Source organism: Cyprinodon variegatus, unplaced genomic scaffold (genome assembly GCF_000732505.1).
Source record: "Cyprinodon variegatus isolate N-32 unplaced genomic scaffold, C_variegatus-1.0 Scaffold379, whole genome shotgun sequence".
Taxonomy (NCBI): Eukaryota; Metazoa; Chordata; class Actinopteri; order Cyprinodontiformes; family Cyprinodontidae; genus Cyprinodon; species Cyprinodon variegatus.
The window spans coordinates 791,567-804,151 of record NW_015150832.1 but is presented as its reverse complement, the minus strand read 5'-3'; the positions used below and the strand labels follow the sequence as shown (position 1 = coordinate 804,151).

Below are 12,585 nucleotides of genomic sequence, written 5' to 3'. Positions count from 1 at the left end.
ATGATGTTATGCTTTATATTTGTATATTTTATTGGGTGCTCTTTCAATCCTTTTTATACATTATCACCAGCTCCTTCGTAATTAAACTATGTTGTTTTAAGGAGGTGTGACCTGAGATAAAGATGTTAAGAATTCTCTAAAACCTGGCAAAGCATTCCCAAACCATGACACTTCCTCCACCGTACTTCACAGTATGTATGGCGTTATTTTTCCTAAGCTGTCGGGTTTATGCTCAACCCGGCCTATTTTCTAAGTAAGTACTAATTAAACCTGCAGTCCTTTACAATAAAAGAAAAAAAAGACATCCCTGCAGAAGCTCTGGTCTTTCAAATGTAAGTCTGTGCAATGGGTCATGTGATGAAGTTTTAGGTTAGCATATTATTTCTAGTGTTCCCTTGCACAGTTAGAACTTTGTGTTTAGGCAGTGGTTTTTTAAGGTCTTGCACTTGAAGGCCGCTACAGTGTATAACAGCTTTGTTGTCTTAGGCAGCAGTGAGGGGGGGTAAACAAAACTATTTTCTAAACAGGATAAATCTCTTTAAAATGCTGAGTTTTGATGCTTTAACTGCATGCAACCAATGTGAAAGAAACCCTGTGTTTGACTTTAGTCATTTGAAGCTTAAATACGGTATATTAACATACATATTCTATTTTTTTTTTGCCCTTTAAAAATGGATTTTCCTGTTTATCTTTTATGCAACTTGAATTTTCCAACATAATTTAAATTGATAACTGTCTATAAGACAGTTTTTTCAGGTTTTCCAAACAGAAAAATTATCCAAAACAAAATGATGAAGCTAAAAAAATAAAAATCTTCATGAATAGCCCTAGTATCACCCCTCTGCACAGCCATGCAGAAATCAGCTGCACATGATCTAATCATCCAGACAGACTGTAGGCAGGAACAGCAGTAGGTCTGTTCAAGATGAGCTGAATCATAAGCCGTACACAAAAAATAATTATTTAAACTTTATAGCGTTCTGATTCAGTGCAAAAATATTTATACAAAACAATAAAAAAGGAGTACAATTCTTTTTTATGAAAACAATGACAGTGTTTCTACACTCGCGAACAGAACATTTTTAAAACTTATAAACAAAACATGTTCTTTCATTAATTATCAAGTTCCATCTGGAAACGGGCGACCAGACTTAGATGATCGGAAGGGAATATGTGGTTGGGAAGTCCGTTCATCGACCACAAGAGGTCCTCAGACAGGAGAGAGAGGTAACCAAGGAGCTTCAGACCTTTCTCTGATATCTTTTTACAAGCTAGGAGAAACATTAGAAAAAGAAAATGTTAAAAAATTAAAGTAGCTCTTTAGGAATTCAGAACTCATACTCTTGTTCTTTAAATCCAATCCTTTTACCCATTTGATTTTTGGTAGAGGTGCGTTTTGGAGAGTAGAAGATGTAGTCGACGGTAGCTCCACCCTCAGAATGCAGGGTTGTGAGTTCTGGACTGCCAGAACCAGGAAGGACATGTTCATAGACAGACTCCAGGTCCACCTGATGCATCAGATAGTCTTTGAACCTGTGACACATTCAGGATCAATCTTTGTTATTCAAATATCCTGTCTGTAAGCTGATCATGTTATTATGTGCAATATAACATGGTGGTAAATAGGGCTGGGTAAAAAAATCTATTTAATCGATTTTGAATCGATTCCTTTACATTTTTGCAAAATCGATGTTTAGGGAATGAGATCGATTAGTTTTATAGTGACGCGTGTGATGTTCAATTGAGCAGGAAAGATGCACTCAAGATGACTTCAAGCCAGACAGCTGCAAATATAGCCAATAGGTTGACTGAAGACATGGAGGCTGACCAGCAAACACACGGTGGTTGTTACAGACAATGCTGCAAATTTGGTTTGTGCAATGAAGATAATGCAGGTCATGCATGTCTGCTGTGTCCCCGCTGTGTCAAGTCTGCTTGCTCGAGTCAGGCTTCACTTTTTCACTTTTCACAAACAAGTTTACACTTATGAGAAAGTTTTGTTCACTTCTCAAGCTTAAACTGTCTGATTTACAAGTTTGCACTTTGTGTTTAATGTGACAGGAAAAATTTAAATACATGAGTATTTTGAAACACAGTTGAACCACTTTCATTATTTTTTAAACCGATCAAATCGAAATGACTTTAATACCCAGCCCTAGTGGTAAAAAACATTTATTGCACTTGATATGGAAGTACTTTTAATGAACTGACCTTTTCTCATAGTGTTGAACGTCCTGTGTGGTATCTGAGCTCAAAGAGAAGATAAAAATGTTAATAGTGAAGGACAGAAGGTAAAATGCTCCTTATTAGGCTAACTACTACATGAATCAACTAGGGTCTATTAACTGACTCAGGTTCAGACCAACAAGATAATAGTATGAATAGTATGAAATACAAGACAAATAAAAAAGATATGAATAAAAATATTAAAATTATACAACATTATAAACATTATACTGATGTCAGTTTATTACAAACAAATAAAATGAACATATCAGTCTGGAAGAAAAACCTCCTTTTACCATTACCTCCTATTGGAGAAAGAAATGAAATTACCCATTGTTTCTTTGCCTATAGTAACTGCTGCATTAACAAGGGTCTGGATGGCTCTTGATATTTTAAGGCTCCTGCAGGTTCTTTCTGCAGAACCTTTATTTAAATGCAGGCAGACTTTTTTTTTTTTCATAGAATGGCCACTAGGTGACAGTATAGAGCAGTGTGCGTTATGCCTTAAAACTAATCTTACAGTGAATAGATGCTTAAAGCTAATAATAGAGTTGTGTATCGAGTTATACGCTTACAGCAGTGTCCACACACCTAAAGGTGTATTCATACGCCTTGAAGTAATCTACTGAAATTATTTCTACTGAAATCATGTCTTAGGGAGTAGGTTTCTACTTCATTCCATTCTTCTTTGCCAAAGCAGAATCAAATATCTGTGGATTTGGGTTTTTAAGTCTCCCAACTGGTTCTATGATTTAGGTAGAAAAACGCTTTGATCTAATCAAGACTATTTGCAGCCTCCAAATGTTTTTTGTGTCTGTTAAAAAGGAAGAAAAACATCCCACTAGCATGTTGATGCTGCCATCACCATATAGATGGTGTGTTCAGGGTCATGTGCATGTTAGGTTACTTACGAAGCACTCTGGGAAAAAAGATGAGTTTCCTTCTCATCTGACCAGAGCAGCTCCTTCCATGTATCTGTTGTCCATCTTGGCTTTTTGCAAATTGCAAACAGAACTTGTGGTTTTCTTTAAATAAAAACATTTTCTTGCCACTTTCTACAGAAGGCCAGGTTTAAGAAATTGCAAACCCACAGCTGTCACGTCGACAGACTTCACCCCCAGACTTGTGGCTCTACAGAACCTCCAGCTATGATTGATCTCAGCTGATTCTTTGATTATTACCCTTCTTATCCACCAATTAAGATGGATGGTCAAGCTCTGGTAGGTTTTCAGTTTAGCTAAACTCTTAATTTCCAGATCATAGATTGTTTTGTATTCCAACTCTTTTCTAATCCTCTGAAGAATGTTTCTATAAAAACCTCTGAGGCATTCATAAAACAGCTGAAATTTAATTTAGGTATGATTAAAAAGAGAAGCATCTCAAACATGGGTGGAAAAGGGCCCTGAGGAACAGGGTTAAGAAACCCTGAATTAGCAGACTACTACCTGTAGTTGGTTACACTTAATTTTGCATAAGGGTATCAGAGAAAATGGGTCTGAATTCAACATAAATGCCACATTTTTCATATTTATCGAAAAAAATCTTTTATGGTTTTGTTCACTAAAATATAGTTTATGGTTGTAAAAAAAAAAAAACACACTGAGAAAAGATTAAAAGGGGTTGAACACTTCTGTTTAGCTCGGTATATCATCCCCATCATTCATTGGATTGGTAATGAAATATTCAGTTTTCAAAAACCTTCAGAAAAGAACTTCTAGGAACTTTAATCAAAATTTAACCATCCGTGTTATTTGGTTCTACATATTCAATGAGCACTTTTGAAGTAGTTTAATTTGGTGTTTTTTTTTTTAGATTTGTACAGGTCCACCTGTTAGCAAGGAGAGTTTTCTTTGTACTACATATGTGCACAACCTGGTGTGATGTCAGTCACTCCAGAAATCAGAATCAGCTTCTGAGGACGAACACATGCGGCTGGACAGAAGCGTAGCTGCAGCATGAATTCATGGCTGTACTGGCGAGTCCCTGAAATTTAAAACAACAAAACAAGAAAAAAACACTTATTCTAATACAAACTTGCTATTTGCTTCATTGGAACAAAAACACCACTTCAAAACTATGCGACTTCAGCCACTGACCCGACTTCTGACGATTAGTTTTGGACGTATTGATCTCAGTGTACTGGCAGGTGTCTGAGATTCCCAGAGAGCTGGGCCACAGAGGAGCAAACAGTCTGTGATAACTAGGCTTGTAAGACAGATCCTCTTGGCCTGAAACCTTTTAAACAGAGCAAACACACAAGGTTAGCAAACCATAACGTGCATCTTTGGGATAACAGCAGGAGGATGTTTGCCGCTCAATATGCAGACAGTTATTCTTCAGTTCTGTTTTCTCACCATCCACTTGGGAATACCCTGGTAGTAGAGCTCGCCAGTGGTGAGCAGCTGGTACAGAGGCGTGTATGGGATGGAGTTAAAGTCTCCACAGAAGACGACGTTGCAGTGTTCACCTCTGACCTTACAGGACTTGATCATGGCGTTAATTTCTGCCAGCATTATGGCTAACTGGGCCAGCTTGATATCACCTCGCCGTGGGTTGAAGAGCAGGTGTGTGTTGGCCACGCAGAGGGGTGGGCCAGCTTCCTTGACCTCTGCTCCTCTGGTGACCAGTGGCCGAAGGAGCAAAACGATGCCTACGTTGTGCCGGTCCAACAGCCCGGTCTCAGGCCTAAAGAACTCCAGCTTGGAGACGCCGGCTTCGGTGAAGACTGCGCTCCGATAGCACGCCGCACAGCCATCGGTCTTTGTCCCCGTGCGACGCTGGTACACACAGGTATAGCCTGGGGAAGACACGAGCAGAATAGGATGGATGTTTTTGTCACCTCATTTGCAGAAAATTACATCTCCTCTGCATTTTCTCAGCTGCCCTACCCATCTGAGAAAGAACAGGGTACAGATGTTCATGGTAGTGGTTCTCCTGAACCTCCTGCAGACACAAAATCTACACAAAGGACAACAATGACACACAGGAGTGATTAGTGGTTGTGCAACATTAGAAATATAAAAAAAGAAATGCATCCGACTTACATCTGGCGCCCATTTTTCTATTTCACTTAAAAGCAGGCTGCAGCGGTAGTTCCACTGCAGCACCTCTGGGGGGCAGTGTGCATACAGCTGTTGGTTCTCCTCCAAAAGATCTTGGGCTAGGATGTTGTAGGACATGACAGTGAAGTCCACTGAGGCTTTTTTGATTGTGGGGGTCTGACCACCCTTAGAGGCAGCATCCAAATCCACCCACACCCTCCACATCACTGCATGGAGAGCAGATACTGAACTCATTACAGATATATTTCAAATTAGATTAGCATCATGTTCATTTCAGCAAATCCATTCAAAAAGTGAACCTCATATTTTATACAGATCTGTAATAAATAATGTTTAATGATTCAGTTTTCAGTTCAGTCTTCGGTTTACATTTGCTTTTATATTAAATATGAGAGTTTCACTTTCTCAGTGTAACTATCAAAATAAGTTCACTCTTTGGTGACATTATAATTTGATGCATCTGCTCCTGTGGCAAGTTTAGACTCAATTCTTTTTAAAACAGTTTAGCTTCAAGTTCTTAAAGGAATATAGAGGAAGATCTTTTATTTCCGGGTGGATTATCTAAATAATTGGTCCTCCTAATTGTCAATCATTCTGGTGATATGTTTACGAAGTGTATTAGAAGAAAAGGAAGGCCTCAGAAGAGGCAGATATATCTTATAACTTGCTGTCACAGCGGCCCGCTGTCGCCATAGGCTGTCTCTACTCGACATTGGCAACCAATAACAAAGATGGAGCAGGCACCACGCAGTGGAGGAGGAGTTACGTGGCCAACGGTGCAAAGAGCAGTGATCATCTGTCCAAACATTCAGTTAACTGAGTTTTCTATAAAGTCCACGATATATTCTGTGCTGTAGGTGGACAAGATAAGCTTGTATGAACTATGAGAAGCGGACATTTTAAACAGGCCGTACATGAGGAGAAATGTGCTCATGCATGCTCTTTCACATGCATTTTTTTTAAATGGAGAAGACGTGTCTTTTAAAAACTCCTCCACAATACCTTTAACCCGTTAAGTCCTTAAGAAGCAAATTCCAACTAAAAGCACACAACTGATAAAAGAATATCTCAACACCTATCCTGTTTAAATGCAACCTTTCAACACCAGTGTAAAGGTACGAGATAAAAGAATATATTTCCAATGATTCCACTCTCACAATTAGAGATTTCCTGATCCGACACAGATATTTGGAATCCGTCCAATATATGAATATCTGAATATATCTGCGTGCATCTAAAGTCTTCAAAACAAACATGCATCACTCCACTTCTGTCTGCTTCTTCTTAAAGTTTATATTACCAATAGGTTGATAATAAATGGATCAATTGTTCTCATAACTACTTTTGATGACTATTATTCTCTGCTTGAGTAATATCACTTAAGATTGTTAATATATAAAAAAAACAATAAAATTATGTATAATTCCTGCTTATAAATCAGGTCAATATCAGTTATAGTCAATACTCTAAGCTACAATATTGGTATCTTATCAGACATAAGAAAATATGCATCAGGTTTCACGTGTGACTTTTTTGTAACTAAACATTAAACACAGATTTTCTTAAACAAGTTGCTTCTTCTATAGGCTTTTCAAAATATAGAGTGAAAAAAACCACCTATGAAATGTCTTATAAACACCTAAGATACCTCAGATTGAATTTATAAAAACCTTCTCTATACACGCAGCAAATTAGGACTGAACCAGCAACTGTGCATTTGATTCACAATAGTTTTAACGAGCTATTTTACCAGGTATATCTGTCTATTGTTAGATTAACCTCATGGAAGGGGAATCTGGTGCAAGAAAAGTGCTACTGTAGGACTTCTGCCCATGTAAGACAGCCTTTAGTGATGACATTTACACGTTACATAACTGTTTTATGGTGCAGTTCATACAGCACAGAGGTTATATTAGTAAAACTATTTTTATAACCGTTGTCAAGCACAGAAATTGTGAACGTCCTTAAAAAGACATAGGATAGGTTGTTGGAAAATTATGACTCTCTAGTTTGCATGGATAAAAGCCATTAGGGGCCAGACTGGCCTTTCCCGAAAGGTCAGCCATGTTTAATTGACCCTTGAACCGTATCTTCAGTGCTTAAAGTCAAACCAAATGTATTTGTACAAAAAACAACAAATAAAAAACAATATCATCAAATTAGAAGCATTAAAGTCTAGTCTTTTAAAAGATCTTGGAAACCAAGCATCATGTCTGACCAACTTTAACAGAAGTTGGCCCAATAGGGCGAACAAAGTCTAAATTTGACCTACCTTCAAAGGGGAAGTTGGACTCCATAGAGGTGTAATAACTTGCAGCAGGGAAGCTCCACTGTGGGCAGAACATTTCTTGGGTCAGACCTGGTCCTACAGGAAAGTGCCAGCCTGTTTGTTGAACAAGTTGTTGGCCCGATTTAAGACGTGACTGGGAGTTGGAGTTCTTCTCCCGATCAACAGCTAAGTCTCCAGCAGAAAATGTAAAGTCATCCCAGCACTCAGTCACTGCAGATGCAGGTTCACTCGGATTCTTTCTTTCAGTGTTGGGAACTTGAAGGTTTTCCTCAAGAGAAACATCAAAAACTTCAGTTTGGCTTTTATTCTGTTCAGAACAGTTAGTTTTTTGGGTGCTTCCATCCATATTCAGGCATTTTAACAGAGCTACAACTTCTTGTTGTACATTTTGATGGTCAACTAAAGAAGAGCTCTGGTCTCTTTTATTTTGATCCCCATCCATATCATGGAGGACAACCTCTTCATTCATTTTAGGACCCTCTCCTTCCTCAGAAGTAGGCAGCACCTCAGCACTCAGTCTCTCATCCTCCTGCAGGACAGTTGAAAGGGGTTCCTCCTCCTTGGGATCTGGTTCTTTTAACCTTTCTTTTATCTCCCTACTCTGATCCTGCATTGCTGTTCCAGGTTTGGGGGATCTGACTGAGGCAGTGTCACCATTACACGCTGCTTTGCCATTAACTGAAACTCTTTCCTTTGAGGGATCTAAAAGAAACAAAATATGACAGAAATTATTTGAATAAGTTGGATTTATTATTTGGAAGAGTAATGCATGAGCTGCAAAACGTGTTTGTCATCAGTCGTCACCTGAAGGTGTGCCAACAGGTGGGAAATAAAGCAGTATAAACGTTAATGCTGGAGATTTGGGAGAAGAAACAAGCGTGTTTACTTCTAAAACCAAACCTCACATGTTTCACTGAGACTTAAAGGCAAAAAATACCTCAAAAATCAACAAATAAACTTTGCATATAAAGTCTGCAGCATTAGGCCCACAGCAGCGGCTTTATGATATAAAAACAAGTCGTAAGATTCTTTTAAACTAAACAACCTCTTTGCATGTTACAGTTACCTGACGGTGGACGGAACAGGAACCTAACAAGTGGATAGAAGGCATAAAACAGCAAGCTTCCAATCATGATTCTTTCCGAAAATAAATCCACGCATGCGCATTACGATATCGGCGTTGGCCTATGTAAGGCAAGCTGTTTTATCATTTAAATTTCTGCAAACCCTGTTTCGCAAGTAGATTAGATTCAACTTTATTGTGATTACACATGTACAGGTACAAGGCAACGAAATGCAGTTTAGGTCTAACCAGAAGTGCAATAGCAGCAAGTGCAGGATAAATAATGGTTCCATTAATACAGGACATGGGTTTCTACTGAATAAGTATAGAGATGAATACCTTTATAAACAGAATCTTACTAACAGATGAATATAATAGTGTTATAAACTAAATTTACAGCTGGATATGTACCGAATATAATATACAGGTGGATATTACTATAACAAAAAAGGTTTTTACAGTTATGTACAATAGCATATACATATATACAGATGGATTTTACTATAAAATGAATAAATATAGTTTGGACAGAAGCTATCTAAATTAAAGTGCAGTGGAAGGTAATTGCATATTACAGTTAAAGTACGTTATTGCAAATGTATATGTAAACAGTAAAAGTAGAGCACTCTCGTCCAGTGGCGGTTCTAGACTAAATGTACCAGGTGGCTGCCGGCCGGGAGAGGCCAGCGAGTTTTAATGGGGGCCAGAGGCGTAGCCAGAAATTTTTTTATAAGGGTGGCCAGGCAATAACTAATGTTAACTGAGGGGGGGCCTGAGGGTTGATAGGCACCAGAACCTCAGGGTCAATCTACAACAGGAAAATTAATGGGCACAACATCCATATTTTCTAAATAAAGACTAACTATACTTTTCTACAACATTTGTTGACAAATAGACACATAAATATTTAAACATCTGTGCTTTCTAGATAAAAGTTATGGATACAATTCTTTGAGGTTTGACTTTTGGGCGAACATCTTTTCCATTGTCATTACCTACTTTTATCAATAATCATTCTGCATAAAATTGATATTTACAAGTACTAATATCTACATAAATTGATTATTTAATACATTTTATTAAAATAGCTATTTATCAATTATTTTACTGAAGACTCTTAGATGACTTGCAGAGACATAATATTCTCTTTACCTCATACAACACAAAATCTAGTTCTGAAAAAAGCATGAATTCTGTACTTATCATCTTTAATGTTAGTATATTGATGTGCAGAACTAACCACAGTGTTTTTTTGTGTGTGTTTTGTTAAATGTTTTAAATATTCCACTTGAGAGTGTTACTGCTGTCACCATCTGTATTAGAGGGGGAAAAAATGGTAGGGGTGGCCACAGGGGTGGCCAATGATTAGCTAAGGGTGGCCAAGGCCACCCCTGGCCCCCCATCTAGCTCTGCCCCTGATAAGGGCACAAAGAAGCGTGAATTAAAAAAACAGGACAAGGGATTCATATCAAGAGAGCTGCATAAAGTGAAATTTAAATTAAATAAGGTTTAATTAAAATTCTATGTCTTCCAACTAAAAATATTTATTTTTGGCTTAAAAATGTTTGTTTGGATAATCGTTAAAATAAAAATAAAAATCCCTTAGAATAGCAAAAAAGGCAACTCAAAAAGGTTCTAGCTATATAAATATCTAAAAGATCAAATAAAGCTAATATTTGGAATATTAGGTCAATATACAATAATAATTTAGGAATTTTACATATTTCTATTGTAATTTAAGTTAAAATGACAGTTTTCTATAAAATCAGAATTAGCAATCAAGAAAAGCTGATAAATTATGCTGTAAAAATTTGAGGTTTTTTTAAGTGCTTTGAAAAACACTGGGATCCTATCTCAATACCCATGAAGCCTTATCATCACCTTATTGTTTTTAAATAATTAGTAGAACTGAATATTTTGAGGGAAAAAAATGAAATAGATCCAAAGGACCTATCAGTAACCAGGTCTGTTACAATGCAGATCATCATCAGATTTTCTTTTAGTATTGTCTTCAGTTCAGGGGCCAGGACATGATCTACACGGGCACTGGCCCCCGTTGGCCCCTGTCTACAACTGCCTATGCTCTTATCTAGTAAAAGAGGTAAATAAATAGCACATTTTAACTGTCAAGGTTATATAGTAATTGAGAATACGTGATAAAAAATAAACTAATATAAGATATAAAAAATATTTTTTCACGTTTGAGAGTAAAATGTCTGAGGGCTCTGTTTTTTCTGCTTTATTTATTTTCTTCTCTCTGTTTGGAAGACTTTCTCACTACAGCAGAAAAGATCTGTAATTAGTAAGGTGAAACAGCAATAAATAACTGAAATAAAAGTGGAACATGCAGAGTCCCACGAAGCAAGCTGAAAACAGGAAAACAAAAACAGGAAGTCGAGTTAGATTAAATCTTTACTCACAACCAACCTCATTATTTCCCCCCGACCCGCCAATAGATCCCACCTCTAATGTCCTCAGCGGAAAATGCGGACGACAAAATAGGAAAAAAATAAAATAAAAGAAGTTTAATCCATTCAGGTAGTTCCATAACTTGGGCGTCACTGCCAGGCTTGGACTAGAGCACCTACCTTTGACAATAAATAACTCAAGTAGCCAAAGAAGTAATAAATGATTAACCTTCCTACATTATTCATGCAGTATATATAGCCCTTCCTTCTCATGCACATCCTTGCGATAGTTTTCATATGGTGTAATTTCCTATTTCTTCAAACTGTAAAATTCTTACAACAAACTAAATTATAATAAAAGGAACATGTTTTTTTTAACCAAACTATGTTGTTCCTCTTATATTTGGTGAATTTATGTTAGAATTTTTTGCAAAAATATGTTGCAGTGCATGATGGGGTTTTTCATCTGTTCACATTATTCCATTTCATTGCCCAGATGCCACCTAGACAGGCAGTGAATGCTTACAGACCGCTGAGCTTTCATGGATTCATTCTTGAAGAACTGCCTGTCTGCCTCTATATTGCATTGTTTTAAGTTGGTGTTTTTACAAGACTCGTATGGAATTAAATCTGTGCCACTGGGATTTAAATTAAAAATGTCACTGAAATAGAAATGTTGTATGTTTATACTTACTCTTTCTGTGTTAAAATATATTCAGAAAACATTTTCAACCTAAAAAAAATAAATAAATGTCACTATATCTGTATAGTTGAAATTTTATTTGTTATTTTCATTTCAAGGTAAAAATTCACATTACTATTTCACAGTTAATACATTTTCAATACCTGTTTTTTTTTTTCAGTTTGACTTTTCAGTGTTAAAAAAATCAGCATATAAAAAAATCAGCCTTTCAAAATTCAAACTCAATATTTTCAGCAACTGAGATTCAACTGGCTCAATTTCACTGTGTTAAATTCGGCGTCTAAATTCAATGTAAAAAGGGAAGGGTTACTTAAGTTCACAGACATTAGCAATGGATTGTGGTGTCCAACACTCAGCCAATCCCGTTACAGTTTCATAGTCACGTGATGGATGGAGGCGTCCAACACCCAGCCAGTTTTGTCCAGAACCTTTTGTAGCTTTTTATATAGCTTGCATAATAACAATGCATTTGTATCAATACCAGACAAAGATAGTCTATTTCTTATGTGATGAGCCACCACATTAATTTTATAAAACAAAGTCAACAACACTAAACATGGATGGACTACATGGCCATTGCATATTAACAGAAAATAACTCAAAACATATGGAATAAATGATAAGTTTATTTTCAGTGGGCCAAAACAAAGTGCCTTCCCTTAATCCAGGATTGTTAATAAGTCACCAATTCTCTCACTAACATTATCTAGGTTGATTTCTCTCTTTTTTTTCTTTTATTTTTTTGTCAACTACAATCGATTAGTTTGAGCAAAGCGGATGGATACTGTAAATGTGTGTTGATTTGTCACGAAAGTTTACTGTTCTTAAACATT

At 36.9% G+C, this 12,585-nt stretch overlaps 1 protein-coding gene across 3 annotated transcripts; it reads right to left on the bottom strand.

Annotated features, from left to right (window-relative positions):
* Window positions 1-978: 978 nt before the first annotated feature.
* LOC107092383 (protein angel homolog 1-like) lies at window positions 979-11,248 on the bottom strand. 3 transcript variants are annotated; one of them, XM_015386839.1, is made up of 10 exons: window positions 11,069-11,248; window positions 7,561-8,280; window positions 5,271-5,494; window positions 5,115-5,184; window positions 4,581-5,023; window positions 4,323-4,461; window positions 4,099-4,209; window positions 2,212-2,245; window positions 1,370-1,533; window positions 979-1,271 (listed from the first exon to the last, which is right to left on the bottom strand). In XM_015386839.1, the coding sequence occupies exons 2-10, from the start codon at window positions 8,189-8,191 to the stop codon at window positions 1,114-1,116; spliced, it is 1,974 nt and encodes a 657-aa protein (XP_015242325.1). In that variant the 5' UTR covers window positions 8,192-8,280; window positions 11,069-11,248; the 3' UTR covers window positions 979-1,113. The 3 variants fall into 3 exon arrangements, with proteins under 3 accessions (XP_015242325.1, XP_015242324.1, XP_015242326.1); XM_015386838.1 differs by lacking the exon at window positions 11,069-11,248 and adding an exon at window positions 8,645-8,729; XM_015386840.1 differs by lacking the exon at window positions 11,069-11,248 and adding an exon at window positions 8,383-8,632.
* Window positions 11,249-12,585: the final 1,337 nt, after the last annotated feature.